This window comes from Dipodomys spectabilis, unplaced genomic scaffold, assembly GCF_019054845.1.
Source record: "Dipodomys spectabilis isolate Male_0828 unplaced genomic scaffold, ASM1905484v1 ptg000225l, whole genome shotgun sequence".
NCBI lineage: Eukaryota > Metazoa > Chordata > Mammalia > Rodentia > Heteromyidae > Dipodomys > Dipodomys spectabilis.
Genome location: NW_024870902.1, coordinates 1,597,145 through 1,614,864, shown reverse-complemented (window position 1 = coordinate 1,614,864; position 17,720 = coordinate 1,597,145). Strand labels below are relative to the sequence as shown.

Below are 17,720 nucleotides of genomic sequence, written 5' to 3'. Positions count from 1 at the left end.
GACTCTTGTCTCCACTTAACTACTAAAAAGACAGAAATGGAGCTGTAGCTCCATAGAGCACAAAATAGAGCACAAAAGCTCAGAGAAGTGTCCAGGCCTTGAGTTCAAGCCCTAGGACCAGCACAAAAAAAGAAAGTAAAAGAAAAAGGAAGGAAGGAAGGAAGGAAGGAAGGAAGGAAGGAAGGAAGGAAGGAAGGAAGGAAGGAAGGAAGGAAGGAGCAAACAGCCATTAAACAAAGACGCATCATGGATAAAGGAAAAGGAGAACAAATGGGCTGGGACAAGATGTCCTTCCAACTTGCTTCAACCATTACCCACAGGCCTGCTGGTGCCAGGCTCTGGCATAGCTATGTGATCCTAATAATGACAAAGAGGAGGAAAGAGCTGGGCTCCGGTGGCTCAACCCTGTCACCCCCACTATGTGAAATGCTGGGATCAGATGAGGAGGGTCGTGGTTCTATGTTAGCCTGGTCATGAGGCCCCCACCTCAACAGAAAAGGATGGGCATGGCCATCCACTCATTACCCTAATGACTGTGGAATATATAAATTGGTTGGCCCAGAGGAAAAAAACAGCAAGAACTTCTCTGAAAAGTAACCACAGTGAAAAGGGCTGAAGGTGTGGCTTAATTTGTAGAGGACCTGCAGAGCAAATATGAAGCCTTGAGTTCAAGTCCCAGCAACACAAAAAAAGAATCATCTTAAAACCCCCAAACACAAACTGAAATGGAGGCAGTAACCTTTGCCAATGGTAGATCATGAGATCGCACAGTGATAAATGCCAGGCAGGCTAGCGGGACCACTGGAAAGGCTTTGAGTTACAGTACCAGGAGACTGACTGGAAGGTAGTGTCTAGTTCCCCAGCAATCCCTAAGCACATCCTTGAGCACTCTGCAATTCCCACATAGTCAGGTGATAAACATCTGGGCATGGCTCAAGCTGGATCATCTGCAGTTAACTGATGATCCTGGCAACATCTTCTGTCACGAGCATCTCTTCCATTGACCCTTAAGAGGTTTCCAGCATCTCTCTCCTTTCTTCTGGGCAATGGTGGGAGGTTAGAAAGATCAGCAGGCTTGGGTTACAGGGATTCAAAGTCCCATGTGTACTGGGAAAGAAGCTTTGACTGAGCACACAGTTTCCTCTCTTGTCAGTAACAGTGAGGTCCCTTTAGCCTCTAAGAAGGAAAAAAAAGACAAAAACACAATTCTGTTTGCTCTACTTACTCTCATGGTTGCTCCTGCTCCAGCCTGGTCCATTTATTTTTTTTTTTAAATTTTTGGTGCCCATGCTGGGGCTTGTACTCAGGGTCTTCAGCTCTTCCTTAGGCTTATTCACTCAAGGCTGGTGATCTACCAATGAAGCCATTTCCAGTATCCTCCACTTTGTACTTCCAGTATTTTGCTAGTTAATTGGAGATAAGAGTCTCTTGGATTTGTCTGCCTAGACCGGCTTCACACCTGGATCCTCAAATCTCAGCCTCCTGAGCAGCTAGGATTACAAGTATGAGTCACCCACCAGTGCCTACCTAAAATTACTATCATATATAAGAGCTTTATGTAATTTCTGAAACTTAAACTCAGAAACATGAGAAAAACATAGGAGTGGCAATCACACAGACCTGAGTCTGAATGGCTGACCTCATATCTGACACTCTCACAAGACACTCTGCATTCTAGAGCCATGTTTGCAACTCTGTGTTACCACAATAATGTCCCCTATGCCAAAAGCATTTACAATTGTTTCTCTCTCCTGACCCTGCTCTCTGCCTTCCCTTGTTGATTTTTAAGGATTTATATTCTAACAAATCACTCACACACATATATATATATATATATTAATATATACATTTGTATTTTTCCTTTGTAAAACATTGTTTTAGACAACAGCAGAAAAATCTACCATAGTAGATTACTAGGCACTATAAGAAACCAAAACAAGCCAGGCACTGGTGGCTCATACCTGTGATTCTAACTACTCAGGAGGCTGAGATCTGAGGATTGTGGTTTGAAGGCAGCCCAGGCAGGAAAGTCTTTGAGACTCTTATCTCCAATTAACTACCCAAAAAGCCAGAAGTGAAGCTGTGTCTCAAGTACAGTGCTAGCCAAGCCCTGAGATCAAGCCTCAGGACTGGCACAAAAAGAGGGGGAGGATTGCTTGGGCTGCATCCTGAGGACAAGCAGGTATGTTCTAAATAGTAGACAGGATGAGGGGTACAGCTTGACTGAGACAGCCTGGAAGATCAAAGTCTGGGGGCAGGGGGTGGGGAGGAACTGCCTAGAGAGACTATAGCAAAAGTAAGCAGAGAAGAAATTGTCCAGACTGGCTGGGGTCAGACTACAAAGTCTAGAGTGCCACGGGAATTGTCCCTGGACAGATAGAAGCTGTATCACTGTTACCTGCAGAGTCAGCAGTGTTTCCCTGGCTGTGTTACTCGCATTTTCAAAAGAAAACAAACATAAAGAGAATCAGAACAGTAGGGGAATCTTAGCAGGAAGGGATGTCATGGAGAGAGAATGAAGTCACCATGCTTACTGCCAAGAGAAAAGTGTGGGAGATCACAAAGTTGTCTTTAATACAGTGAAGAAAGTATGGACTGGATTCCTTAACACCAATTCTATGTCCATCAGCCTTGCCTTTCCAATGGTCCTGCAAGTTCCCTCTTCTACATTACAGATTACTGTGCAAAACAACACAATCTCTATATGTTCTGGGACTAGAAAGGTAGTAACAGATGGCAGGATGGTCCTATGTGGGTAGGACATCTCTATGGACCACAAAGTCCTAAGTTCAATATTCTGTTTGTGCTTGATACCCTTTAACCAAACCCTTTCCATTACAAAGGAATCTGTTATCAGCAAATGAACTCTGATCAAAACCATGTCATAGCCAGGCACTGGTGGCTCATGTTTGTAATCCTACCTACTTAGGCTGAGTTCTAAGGATCTCAAGAAAGAAAAGTACATAAGATTCTTATCTCCAATTAACCAGCAGGAAAAAAACTTGGAAGTGGAGGTGTGGTTCAAATGGTAGAGCACCATCCTTGAGTGAGCAAAAGTTAAGCAAAAGTGTCCTGCCCATGTGTTCAGACTTCAGTACTGGTACACATACGCACACAATGAGTTGGCCCCAGATATGGATGGTGTAGAAACTAAGAAACTGCTGCTCCAGAGAGCAGTGCACCCACCCTACTTCTGAATGCACAGTGTAACTCTTTCTACAACGTACACTGTGTTGGAACCCTTCCTAGCTAAGGATTATGCCCCACTATTTGAGTCTAAAGTCTTTGGCATGGTCCACCTCTTCCTCAAGGTGCAGCTCTCTTTGTCCATACTCTCCACCCAGCCATTCTCCATGTCTTCTTAGCCCTGGCAAGCTACCTCTCAATCTGAGAGGCTGACTCTCAGTCATCGTCCAGGTTATTCCTTATGGGAAGATTCTCTGTCTCTCCACAAACTTCTGGTTAGTTACCCTGCCCCATGCTTCCCCAGGACCTTCCACTTCCTGTATGAATGTAATGGTCAGGTTACTTAATGTATTGTCCTTTACATAATTAAGTACTCAAAGGATGGAGAGTAGATTTATTTTATTTGTTGTTATATCACAAGTATTTGCTCACTAGATAAAACTGTGAAATGGGTTACTGTACCACATAGCACAAGAATTATAAAACCACAGCCAATAGGCATTCATGGAGAGATGAGTATGCTAGAAATGTAAGGCAAGGGTTAGCACTGGCCACTATGATAGAATGATACTCAAGAAACCACACTGTAGGTCTGTTGGAAAGACCTACAAAAAAAGCTAGACAAAAAGACTCACAGTGACAAAAGACTAAGATATCTGGGTTGGGGATGTAACTCAGTGGTAGAGGCCTTGCCTAGAATAAATAAGGTCCTGAGTAGAATAAGGTCCTGCAGAGAAGAAATAAGGTCATGTCCAGCACCAAAAACCTAACAATATCAAGATATTAAAGTACTAAGTTACCTATGACACAGAAATAAAGGCTGGACAATGGCATAAGTTACAGAAAGCTTATACAGAGGATGATAGTTTGATTGCCCATATGAGAAATGAATAGGAGAAAAGAGGTTTAAATTAAAGCACTAAAGATTCAGTCATCAGGGACAAGCTTTGAAAACATCCCTCCTGGCAAACAGCAGAATTCTGCAGATTAATCCTGCAGCTTGCCATTCACTTCATGGGATGGATATTTACATAGAGCCAGAGTCAGTTTTCCATAAGGTGTACATATTTCAAAACAACATGTGCAGGCTAAATATATACCATTTTTATGTGCCACATTAAAAATGTATCTTCTAAATATATGTTTTAAAAATGTTTTAAGACACTTTTAAGCAAACATGTAAGTACTTTTTCTGCTTTAGGCATATTTGAGTATGTCTTTGTTTGATATGTTTTATTTATTTGTGTGACTAGGTGCATCCAATTTAGAGAGTCTTGTGCATGCTAGGCAAACACTCTAACACTGAGCTACCTCAACCTAGCCCCTGGCACAGCTGTGCTGGCAGGGTGGTACTAGTATAAAGGCCTGTACTGCTTTAGGGAGAAAGGAGATAGAAGTAGGCGTGAGGAAAAAGATGGTCAGAGAAGACTAAAACCGTTTATAGAGATGTTATGCTCTGGTGGCTCTTGCCAGTAATCCTGGGTACTCCGGAGGCTGAGATCTGAAGACTGAGGTTCAAAGCCAGCCCAGGCAGAGTCTAGGAGACTCTTACCTCCAATTATCCAGAAAAAAAGCTGGAAGTAGAGCTATGTCTCAAATGCTAAAGCATCAGCCTTTAGTAAAATAGCCAAAGAAGAGCATGAAGCCCAGAGTTCAAGCCCCACAATTGGCAAAAAACGAAAAAATAAAAGTCTGTAGAGGTGCCCATAAGGAGGCAGGTAAGTGCAGAGGCAGCAGGCATGAAACAGCCCGCAAAGGACAACCACATGACATCTAGGGAATAGTAACCAGTATGGGAATGGGGCAGATGAACTGGGCCGGGAAGGGGGAGGGAGGGGCGTGGTGGGAAGAAATCCTAGAAATGAAGGCCTAAAGAGCTTAGAATATAAAATAGGAGCAATGGACCCGATAAAAGGTTTTACGCAGAGTCTAAACTGGATTAATGTGCTACACAAACCACTCTGGCTCTAGAGTTGATGGGGTGCAGAAAGGTGCACTGGACAGGGGATTAGTGGTGAGTGCAGTTAGTGGTCCAGGTAAGAGGAGGTAGACTGAACAAAAAAGACTGAGGGGAAATGGAGGAAGTGGGGAAGATGTTTCAATGGTTCCATAAGGGTTTGGAGGACCAGTTAGATAAAAGGGTAAAAAGTAGAGGATTAGCCGGGCACAGGTAGCTCATGCTTGTAATCCTAGCTACCCAGGAGGCTGAGATCTGAGGATCACAGTTCAAAGCCAGCCAGGGCCAAAAAGTCTGTGAGGCTCTTATCTCCAATTAACCACCAGAAAACTAGAAGTGGTGCTGTGGCTCAAAGTTAAAGAGTACTATCCTTGAGTAAAAGAGCTTAGGGACAGTACCCAGGCCCTGAGTTCTAGCCATGACCAAACAAACAAACAAAACCAAAAACCAAAACAAAGAGAGGATTTTTGTTTATTTATTTATTCTAATAGTGAGGAATTTTAGAATAGACCATGAAGTAAATGAAGCTAATATGTGACAGAAAATGTCAGAAAAATAGTTTCCAGTGAAAGAAGGTTGAATTGCTTAGAATTAGAGTTTGACATGTCTGAGTCCACAAGTATGCAATGGAGATTTGTCTCGAACTGAGGAGAGATCACAGGGCTCCAGAAGCAGATCTAAGAGATAGGTACTTCAGATCACATGACACAGTTTAGTGGGAAACCTGCAGATAGAACTGAAGATAGAACTGAATAGTCAGGTAGAAGAAGGCTTCTTCAAAAGAAACGTCCAGAAAGCAACAGAATGAAAGTGAAAGGGGTTTTGTAAAAATGAGAGCCGTAAACAACATCAAATACAAGAGCAGCGTCTACTGCTTCCAGCATAGGGGGTCACCATCATTCCTGAGGAGGAAAGAAAAGGGTGGATCTATGTGAGCTATGGATTGTGAACTATACCGAGTGCTGCAGGGAAGAATGGAGAGGAGAGGGTGGAGAGACTGTGTTCTCTCTTAAGAAAATGACATAGAAGAGAGATAAAACGAGTAACATTGAGTCTCATGCTCAGGTGTAAAAGAGAGTTTGTTGATTGCTTTTCTGAGGGACTTGATTATAAATCCCAGCTCCTGTAGATTACAGCTCTGTGACCTGGAATTAGTTATATTATACTAGACATTGTTTTCCTATCTACAAAAAGACTGCTAATAATCTACTGTTTAGCACAGTATGAGGATAAAAATAGGATAACTGATGAAACTGATTTGGACCAGTTTTTGATGCAAGGAAAATAGTTCATAATATCATTATACAGAGATACACTGGAAAAAGAGTTAATGTTTTCTACAGGATTCAGAAAGGCAGAATGATGAATGTCCTGGGTGAGACAAGAAGAATGGTTCTAGACAAGAAGAATGACCTAGGAGGCACTGAGAGCTCACAACTATTCAGGAGGCTGAGACAGGAGGATTAAGACTGGAAACCAGCTAGAGTAGGCAAATCCAAAAGACTTTTATCTCCATTAATCAGCAAAATGCTGGAAGCAGAGGGGTGGCTCAACTGGTAAAGAGCTACCCATCCCATAAGTGAAAAAGCTAAGGAAGAGTGAGAATGAGAGGCCCTGAGTCAAACAGGGAGATAATTTAAACATCTTTCAAAATCTGAGGAAGACTAATTTATGTCACATGGGAAATTCAGAATCTCATAGCATCTTTTCATAGCATGATCATTAACTTCAAGCATCCCACTGGGCTCTCCTCCTGTCACTGACTGGACTCCATACATGCTTTCTAACTGTCCAGGATCCTAGTACCTGAGTCAGTTCCAAAGAACCTCAGGGTTGAGTTACTCACTCATTTATGTGATTCACTGATTTGTGCACACGCCATTTCCACCACAGATTATTATGATACACAGAATACATATAATTTATACAGGGCCAATCTTCCCCGTAAGACTTGTCATCTGCCTTTCTAGATCCAGTAGGAAACAGGAGTCTATCAGTTTCCCCACCTTGAGGATTAGAATTGAATTTCCCAGTATTCTCTAAGAAGTCCAGGTGCTGCCATACTCAAACACTTAGGAAATATAGTTGCCCTCATACCTAAAATGAGCAATAATTAGCTTTGCCCCAGTCTTGCAGAATCCTCAGGACAGCCCTCTGAGGGGGTGCGGGGGGGCAGGGGCGGGGGGAGGGTAGGTGGCTAGGGCAATAATCATGAGAACAGGATTTGTCAATCCACAATACCACCTCTTTTCCCATAATGCTGGGTACCATGTTCTACGAAATTAATATTCAATAATGTTTTTCCAGCAAAGCCATGCTCTTCTTGTTATTATTGTCAAGGAACAATCATTAGTGCCCAAATTTAACCATATTTTCTAATCACAAAATTGATTTTATACTATTATACAAACCACCAGAATATGTAACATATACCAGCAAGAACAAGTCTAATGGTGCAAATGGAACACTCAGTGTATGTATGTACATGTGCATGTGTGTGCACACATGCTGCTACTGGGGCTTGAACTCAGAGCCTAGGAAAAAGTCCCTTAGCATTTTCACTCAAGGCTGGTGCTCTACCACTTGAGCCATGGCTCTACTTCCACTTTTTTCAGGCTAATTGGAGTTAAGAGACTCAATAACTTTTCTGCCTGGGCTGGAAACTGTGATCTTCCGATCTCAGCCTCTTGAGGAGCTATAATTACATGTATGAGTCACTGGTGCCCAGCTTCTTCTTTATTCCACATTTAAAACCCAAACTTATACTCCACTCAATAAGCCAACTAGTGTTGTTGAGTTCTACTTTGAAAGCCATTTCAAACAAATCCCATCATCTCAAGGCATGGTATCATATAACCACCACTGACCCTTCATAGTCCCTCTTTTCAGAGCATCTCATGCGTCTGGGCTGAGACCTGCACTATCACACTCGGGTCAAAATGCCATACTTCACCTGGTGGAGATGGTGCGTGAGAAGGATCTCCATAGTGTCCATAATGAGGGGGAGAAAGGCCCATTCCAGGCTGGGACTGAGAATAGGGGGGTGTGGCCACATAACCTTGTTGACTCATTATGGAAGTGTCATTCCACAGGATAGTTCTGCAGAAGAGCCCTGCAAGAGAAGAACAGAAAGCCATGTAGTCAGAGGGTTTCAGTTACATCATGCTATTGAAAATACAAATACATACTTAGGATGGCTTAGGGGAAACATTCAAATATCATGTACTACTGTAGTTCCATACCATACAATGCAATATTGCCTCCTAAAAGGGAACTCGGGTGGTCCTATGGAAAATTCTCCTGAATAATAGAAGCCCATAATGTTTCACACAGAGCCCAACACAAAAGTTCTACTACTTTTGTACTTTTAGCATCCAGGGCCACATTTTCAACCCATAGCACATCATACCATTCAACTGACCACCAAAACTACCAATTATAAAACCAGATGTTTCGTGATTTGTATCTTTTCATTGCTCTTCTCATTAATCATTTTAACCTAGTAGTTAGGACAAAGAGAAATCATAGTCCAGCAAATATATCCAGAAATAAGATTGATACTGGCCTTACTCTATGAGTCTTAATTAGACTAAGCCAAGCATGAGCATTACTGGTGCTTTCTCAAATATGACATAATTTCTTTCTGACACCATTTGCTATCATACCTCTAAGAACATGCACATCTGTACTTAAGGCATTAGGTAAAAGGGGTAATTTCACATTTGTGTAGGCACACATGAGTAAAATTCTCATCTTGAGTCTATTCAGAAATCAGTTATCAATTTTTATTTTTTTCCTCTAGATTTTCATATGAGAAATTCCATGGAAGTATTTTTTAAATTCAATAACAAAAGGGAGTGCTTTGAATCCCACTGAAAGACAAGTGGGTTTTCATTCCAGACCAGATAATAGCTGTGTGACAAGAAATATTTGAAAAACCTTTCTAAGCTTTAGTTCTCTCTTTAAGAAATACGAATGAAACCTCCAAAATGCTTTTGAGATACAAAACAAACACAGATTTTACAGTTCTCTTCCAGTTTCTCTTCACCTAGCATGGGCATATTCTTCCTTTTGTTCTTTTATTTGCTGGCTTTGAAGGGGAAGATGGAAGCTACCTGCTAAGACTTGGAATCCTTCCAGTCTTAAGGAAACAACACTCATATGTGTGTGTGTGTGTGTGTGCGCGCGTGTGTGTGTATATATATATATATATATATATATATATGCCATATGTCCTAGCCTGGGTTTTCATTTTCCTAGGAAACTATGTTTCAAAAGCTTAGGGGGTAGCTTCGTCTCTTGAGGAGAGGAGAGTGGCAGGCAGAGGCCTCGGATGTGTTCCTGACCACACTTTCCCTCCCCCCACTTGGGAGAGAGAGACGTGGCAGCCTGAGCTTTGGTCAAGCCTGAGCACACACACCCACACAGCGGCCTGTTGCTGAGTGACTGACGGGAGGGAAGGAGGGAAGGAAGGAGGGAAGGAAGGAAGGAAGGAAGGAAGGAAGGAAGGAAGGAAGGAAGGAAGGAAGGAAGGAAGGAAGGAAGGAAGGAGGGAAGGAAGGAGATGACGGTCCCTGCGAGGCAGAGCAGAGGCCGCCGGGTCCCCTTCCCGGTCCTGGCAGGAATGTGCTTCCTGACGCAACCCCGGTTGCCACGTCAAACTTCCTCAGACAGCAGCACCAAGTTGTAGAAACCTGACTCAGCTTCAGGCGGCGACATGGCAGAAAGCCACTTGGCATGAGCAGGCCCGGGATCGAGAAAACCTGGGGAGATCCGCTGCGGATCCCGGAGGCCCCCCTCCCACCCCCCCCAGGCCCACTGTCACCCCGCGACTCGGGCCACCGGCGCCCCTCCCGCCCGGCTCCTCGCTCCGACTCCCCCAAATCGGTCCCGCCGTCGGGGTGTCCAGAGCTTAAAAGTCCCGGCGGCCGCGTCACCGTGGAGCCCCCCCCCGCGCCACGGACACGAAGGTGACGGGGGGGGGGGATGCGGGGCTCCCCCGGGACCCGGCGTCCGGGGCGCGGCGGAAGGGCGGACAGCGATGTCCCCGGGCCCCGCAGCAAAGTGCGGGATCCGCGGATGCCGCCCCTCACGGGTGAGCGCCAGACGCTCGTCCACCGCCACGCGCCCCCCCGACGGGCACAGGACACCGGACACCGGGCCGGGCACCGGACACCGGACACCGGACCGGGCTCCGCGGCCCGTCCAGCGGCTCCTGAGGAGCGGGCGCCCGCCCGAGCGCGTCCGCCCCCCGCCGGCTTTACCTGGTTCCGCACGGCGCTGGCCTTCCCGGAGCCCGCGTCTCCGCTCCCGGTGCGGGCGGCCCCCGCCGACCCGGCCCCCGCCGCGCCCTCGCCGCCCCGGCCCGGTGCGCGCCGACTTGCAACCGGGCTGGGAACTGCCACGTCAAACCCTCCGCCGCGCGCTCCCGGCCAGGGCATGGACCAGTCGCCGCGCGCCCGTCTGCGCAGGCGCACGGACTAGGAGGGGGCGTGGCGAGGGGCGGAGAGGCGTGGCGACGCCTGCCGGGGGGCGTGGCCAGAGGCGCGTGAGGGCGTGAGGGCTGTGGTGGGCGTGGTCGTGGCTCCCGGGGCGCTTGCCCGCCGCACCTACCCCGCTGCTTTGCTCTTTTCGCCTTTTTCCGGTTCTTTTTTTTTTTCTTTTTTTACATTTAATTTGATCCTTTTCCCCTCTCGCTGCGGTCCTTTGTTCTGTCTGCGCCTCCAGCCAGGTGTCAGGCGCTCGGAGGGACGCAGAGGAGCGCGCGCAGAGCCCATTCATTCTTCCCTTCATTCAACAGGTCGCGGGTTCGGCCCTTTAAGCGCAGTGTCCGAATCCCGGGGCGTCTGCGGTGCGGCTCCGGCCACGCCCGCGGGAAACACACCGTCTGGACGTGGCGGAGAGTGGAGCCTGACGGCGGGTCTGGCCGGTGGCCTCCGGCGGTGTCTGCGCAGGGCAGGGACGCCCCTGGTGACCTGCAGAACGGGGGGGGGGGGGGGGGGAACCTCCCCACCGAGAGTCGGGAAGGGGACGCCCAGACCGTCTCCTTGTCTGTGAAATCCAACGCCTGATTCCACCCCCAAATAGATCTCTCTCTTAAGTGTGCAGAGGGAAGTTTGGGAACTAAGGGCAACCTGTGTGAGAATTTCACCTATCTTGCTCTAAAATCCGGACCTTCAACCCACTCCACGTTTGGAAGAGAAAGATAGCCTAACACTTGGCCCAAGTTTACAGAATAAAGCCAGATTAGTAATTCTGTATTCATCAAGTACCTTCTTTTGGACTACCAGAAAAACAAAGCTCCTGAACAAATGCTTTTTTTCCTGATGAACTGTCGAGATAAGGTGGTTGCTGAGGAACTTTTCTGAGATGTTCAGGGTTTGTTGTTTGTTTGGTTTTGTTTTGTTTTTGTCTTCCTGGGGCTCGAACTCAGGGTCTGAGCGCTATCCGAGCCCTTTTAGGTTAAGGCTATCGCTGTACCCACTTTAAGCCATAGAGCCATTTCCAGTTCTTTGGCATTTAATTAGAAATAGAGTCTCATGGACTTTCCCAGGGCTGGCTTCGAACCTCCATCCTCAGATCTCAGCCTTCTGCATAGCTAGGCTTACAGGCGTGAGCCACCAGTGCCTGGCTTGTTCAGGGATTAAGTCGCTTGTGTTAGATTTGTTTTTGTTTTGTGACAGCTACCTGAGAGAAACAATTTAAAAGAAGAATATTTTATTTTGGTTCACAACTTGCTTAATCACATGGGCTTTTGACACAGGAGAACATAATGTGTCAAAAGGACAGGGCAAAGAAACGTTGCTCATTTCCTGACAGGCAAGAAGAAAAGAGACAAAGAAGGGCATTCTCCTCCTCCCCCAGTAGCCTACTTTTTCCAGATAAGAAGTTTCCATGATCTCCAAGTATTTCCATCAAAGTATGAATCCAAAGCTGGCACCAGTGCCTCACGCCTATAATCTTTGCTGCTCAGAAGGCTGAGATCTGAGGATCACATTTTGAAGCCACAGTCTGTAAAACTTAATCTCCAATTAACTGGGAAATGGCTGGAAGTAAGTGGGAAAAGTCAAGCAAGAATAGAAAGCCCCAAGTTCAAGTCCCACTGCCTAAATAAATAAGTAAATCCACCAATGGATAATGTCAGACCCTTCTCCCCCTTCTTCTCTTTCTTTTTCTGTCTCTGACACTGTCTCTTTCTGTTTTTCTCTCTCTCCCTCTCTCTGTCTCTGTCTCTGTCTTTCTCTCTTTCCCTTGCACTCTCCTGAAGATTCAAGCTTCTAATCACTTATTCACCTCTCAGTGATTGCTAAGGATCAATACCTGGGTCAGAGTGTGGGGACACCCATGTCTGAAGTGTTACATCATTTGCATGGGTACAATTTATGGTCTTTTTCCCAACTCTTAGCAGCCTTTATGGTAGGATGTGCTTTCTAAACCATAGACAGGGTGTGGCTTCCACATTTGGCCAGGGTTAAAAATCCACACTGAGGATTTTGTTTTAAATTGGTTCTTACAATCTACATACCTATAGGATGAAAACGTTTTGTGGTTGGTGGTTTCAGAAATTCTGACCTACAGTACAGTTTACAAGAGGAAAGAGAAAAGTTTCCATGTCAATAGCTCAAAGACCGTGACGGCTATGACACAAATGTAGAGAGAAAAGACAGCCAGAAACAGGCACAATGGTGTGATCCCAGCTGGTTGGCAAGTTACCTCTAACATTCCTAAACTTGATTTGTAAATGCATCCTCCTTGCTTGGGGACCATACGTGCCTGAGATCAGGAAAAACCATTTGTGCTTTTGGTTCTCAAAATAACTTTGAATTTCTAAACATTAAATCTGTAAGGGTCTGTAGAAGTAAGAATATTTAACTCCATATTCAGTGATGTCTATGCTCAATGTAACCATTTAATAGGTTAATAACAATATGATTTATAACATACTAGATTGATAACATAACAATAGGTTAATAATATAATTAATATAATAGATTTATAATATAAAAGCTTCTAAGAGTTAGGAAACGGACCATAAATGGCCTACTCATGCAGGGTACCAGTGCTCACACCTGTAATTCTAGCAACTCAGGAGGCCAAGATCTAAAGATTGCAGTTCAAAACTAGCCCAGGCAGTTCCTGAGACTCTTACGTCCAGTTGGCCAAGCAAAAACCCAGAAGTGGAACTGTGGCTCAAGTGGTAAAGTGCTAGCTTTGAGCACCAATGCTCAGGGACAGCACGCAGGCCCTGAGTTCAAGCTCCAGGACCAGCACACACACACGTACACACACACACACACACATATACACATGCACCTGTGCAAATGGTCTACTAGTCTTACAGCCAGTTGGAAGTTAGTACTTCCTATTCTAGAATGTTTCAGTAGTTTTTTTTTTCCATCTGTATCCATTTCTTCTCTTTTGTTTGCTGTTATTAATTGTTTCTCTTCAGATTGCCTCATAGTCAAGTAACAAAAACAGTGATGACCTATGTAGCCCTATCAGTGACTGGAGTTTCTAATCGCAGGTCCTTTTCGTTGTCTTGCTCTTTCTTCTGGTCCCAGGTGCTTACCACTTACATGATTGCCTGACTTCCGGCCTTATTCCGGTGTTTGGGCTACTGGCCTTCACAGGCTTGAGACTCACCTTGGGTTTTGACCTTCCTTATTTTAACCTACCCTGTTGCCAAGTCTCCAACAGTCCCTATAGTTAACGATATTCAGGTAACTGCATCCTGCTTGAAAGCTGAGATATGGGGAAAAGCCCATGGGCTAGAGTTTTGTGTTCTCTAGGGTCTTTTTGTTCTCTAAAGCAAACAAAAAGCAGAAAAATTAATTATGAAAACAGACTATATGAAAGAAAAATTTCCTGATAATACTTGAGTTTCCTTCTAATGGGAGCTAAGGAGAGACCATAAACTAACTTGAATAGCAACTGATTATGGTAATGATAGAGTTCAAGTTCAAGGCCCAATGTCAAGATGCTCCTAGAATCAGGTGTTTAATATCTTGTTCTGAGGACACTACATCACTTACAGCGCAGACTGGGCAGGAATCCACCACACTGCCATCTCAACTTCACTCAGGCTTGCAGCCCAAGGCCTCACTGCTGGGAAAGTTTTACCACTCAGCAACTTCATCAAGCACTTCCTTTAAGTTAGATAATATGCTGTGTAACGTGGATACAACATCAGCTCAGATTCACCTTGGCTGTTAATAGTTTGTAGAATTATACAGGGATTGGCATACCAGAGCAGCATCTGGACCACTTACCTGTATTTTATAGCAACCTCAGCTAAGATAGATAGATAGATAGATAGATAGAGAGATAGATAGATCTTAGCCACATATATATTATTCTGTGTATGGCTGTTTTAAAAAAACAAGTACATTGGAACATATTACTGTTATACGAAATGGAAATTAAGTGATTGGAAGCATGGCTCAGTTGGTAGAACATTAGCCAATCAGTGAAAGTGGCAGGTATTGAGTTCAAATCCTGGCTTCGTACCAAAAAACAAAACAAAACCAAAAAAATGGAAAAGAAATTTAAAAATCCATCATTAAAGCTTTCTTAGATCATAGCCATGCTTTTTTTTATAGTCATTCTCTGTGATTGCTTTTGCATCTAATGGCAGAGTAGATACAGAAATCTGTAATTTCCTTTTCATCTCTTTTCTTTCCTTTTTTGTTCTAGAACTAAGACTTGAATTCAAGGCCTGGGCACTGTTCTTTAGCTATGTCTCTCAAGGATGGTCCTATACCATTTGAGTCACACCTCCACTTCCTGCTTGTCCATAAGCATCTCAGAGATTATGGTTGGCTTCAAACCATGATCCTCAGATCTCAGCCTCCCAAGATCTGTAACAATCACAGAGTTGTTACAGAAATCTCAAGGCCTTTCAAACCTAAAATATATATGACTTGGCCCTTTCCATGAAAGGTTTGGTCTCCTAAGACCTCAATTATAATACATTTGATTAACATCCTATGAAGAGATGAGATTGTCTAAGAAGGGAAACAGAGCTCAGACTTGGGAAGTGAGCAAACTTTCCCTGATGGAGATGGCAGCTGTGCTGAGGCCTGAGGAGGGGGAAGAGCAGCAAGCACAGTGTGAACAGGAGAATGAGGAGAAGGGACACAAAGCACCCAGGGGTGCTCAGAGTCCAGGACAGTGGCCACAGGGGCTTCTAGAAGACTGAGCAGAGGAATGAGATTGGGTAGATAGATTGGGATTCCTCAAAGGCATTGGAGAGGAAGGAAAACTGTTACACCAAGATAAGAAAGATCAGAAGTTGGTGAAATGAGCTACGTTGGCAAGCAGGTTCCAAAGGGAGGGGGAAAGAGGGTGAACATGGCTGAAGTACTTTATATGCACGTATGAAAGTACAGCAATGATCTGGGCACAGGTAGCTCACATCTGTAGTCCTAGGAGGCTGAGATCTAAGGATCAAAGTTCAAAGCCAGCCTGAGAGTCTCTTTTCTCAAACAAACCACCAAAAAGCCAGAGGCATGGCTCAATTAATAAAACACTGGAACCAGAAAGCTAAGCAAAGGCTCTAAGTTCAAGTCTTAATACTGGCGCACGCATACACACACAGAGAGAAAGAAAGAAAAGCAGGAAGAAAGAAAAGAAAAGAAAATGAAAGAACGAAAGGAAGGAAGGAAGGAGGGAGAGAGGGAAGGAGAAAGAAGGAAAGAAAGAGAAGGAGAAAGGAAGGAAAATAGAACAATGAAACCTGATGAAATTGTTGTAAGTAGGGTTGGGGTGAGGACAAGAGATGGAGGGGGTGAATTTGATTGGGGTACATTATATGGATAGATGGAAATATGACAATGAACCCCCATTTGCTCCTAAAATATATATTAATAAGATCTTTTTTTAATGAGACACTCTTATCTTTAGTTAAATGATTCATCTTCTCCTCACATGGCACTGGATTTCTAATGACCTGAACTTCTAATTCTACTATTTAAAAAGTATGTATTGGGTGGGTGTTAGGAAGGTAGCTTGGTGGTAGGGTATTTGTTGAGCATGCAACAACCCCTGGGTTGTTTGGTCTCCATCAACACACACACACACACACACACACACACACACACGCACACACACACGCGCACACACACACACACACACACAACGTTCCCAATGTTCCAATGTTCTTTGTTGTTGTAAGCCATATAGCCAGTGTGATAGGATAACAAATGACTTGAAACACTATGGTGAGACAAAGAACGATATCTATTAATAATAGATTGAAATAGAAAAGATCGCTTCAACTTCAGAGATAGCACAGACGCTATCGCCCCTCTCAGAGAGCGTAAATGCTCAAATCTTTCCATCCAGAAAGGACAGTTTGATTTTTCAATTTCTGCCCCCATTTAGAGCCACTTTGTTCTTGTTTTGTGTGAAGATGGAGCTGTACAGATGCAATCTGGAGACAGAGGAACCTGCGGCTACAACTCCACATCATGCTACAAAAACAGGTTCGCACCTCTCTTTGGATTGCTTGGAATAATGGATCCAAGCCACAGAGAGAAGACAAAGAGCCAAGAAAGGCAGAAGCTGAGAGCCAATTTTCCTGGCACGCAAGGATTGTACAGGATTAGGATAAGCCAAAGATAGAAGAGTTTTCCCCTTCCCTTCCCTTCCCTTCCCTTCCCTTCCCTTCCCTTCCCTTCCCTTCCCTTCCCTTCCCTTCTGTTGTCTTCCCATGTCATCTTCTCCTTTCCCTCTTCTGTCTTTCTTTTCTATTTTTGGCTAACAAAACCATGAATAAAAATCTTCTCTTTGCTCCCCTTGGCTCTGTTTGTACCTATATGTATGTGAGTGGGAGCATAGAGCATGATCTTAAAGCAATTTAATATATGAATTATAAATATAGCATATGTGAACTTATTCTGTTGTTTAAAATTGGCTTCAAAATATCCTCCTGAAGCTAAAAAAATAGAATGGAAGAAAGACAGCCTCTTCAGTAAATGGTGCTGGCAAAATTGGATAATCACTTGTAGAAAACTAAAGCTAGATCCTTCTATATCACCCTGCACCAGAATCAACTCCAAATGGATCAAAGACCTCAAAGTCAAAGCAGACACTCTGAAAACATTACAGGAAAGAATAGGAGAAACCCTAGGTCTCCTTAGCACAGGCTGAAATTTTCTTAATAGAGACCCAGAAACACAACAAATCAAAGAAAGATTGGACAAATAGGATTGCATGAAGTTGCAGAGCTTCTGCATGGCAAAGGACACAGCTAGAAAGATCAATAGAAAGACCACAGATTGGGAGACAATCTTCACTAGCCATACAACAGACAAGGGTCTCATATCTAAAATATACCTGGAATTCAAAAAATTAAATCCCCCAACAACAAATCTTCAAAGAAACAACTGCCCAATAAATGAGTGGGCTAAAGAATAAAGAGAAACTTCTCTGAAGAGGAAGTAAGAATGTCTAATAGACACATGAAGAAATGCTCAACCTCCCTAGCCATAAAAGAAATGCAAATCAAAACAACATTGAGATACCACCTCGTCCCAGTTAGAATGGCTAAAATCAAGAACTCTAATAACAGATGCTG

General features: G+C 44.3%; 1 protein-coding gene across 2 annotated transcripts in view; it reads right to left on the bottom strand.

The window, feature by feature from the left end:
- Sec24d (SEC24 homolog D, COPII coat complex component) overlaps positions 1-10,563 on the bottom strand; it is an 84,167-nt gene extending 73,604 nt beyond the window's left edge. The window contains exons 1-2 of one of the 2 annotated variants that reach the window (XM_042697587.1): positions 10,408-10,563; positions 8,097-8,255 (exon numbers count right to left, since the gene is read on the bottom strand). In XM_042697587.1, the coding sequence (XP_042553521.1) occupies positions 8,097-8,214 (118 nt within the window). In that variant the 5' untranslated portion in view covers positions 8,215-8,255; positions 10,408-10,563. The remainder of the gene's footprint in view (positions 1-8,096; positions 8,256-10,407) is intronic. The other variant, XM_042697586.1, reaches the window with a different exon arrangement.
- Positions 10,564-17,720: the final 7,157 nt, after the last annotated feature.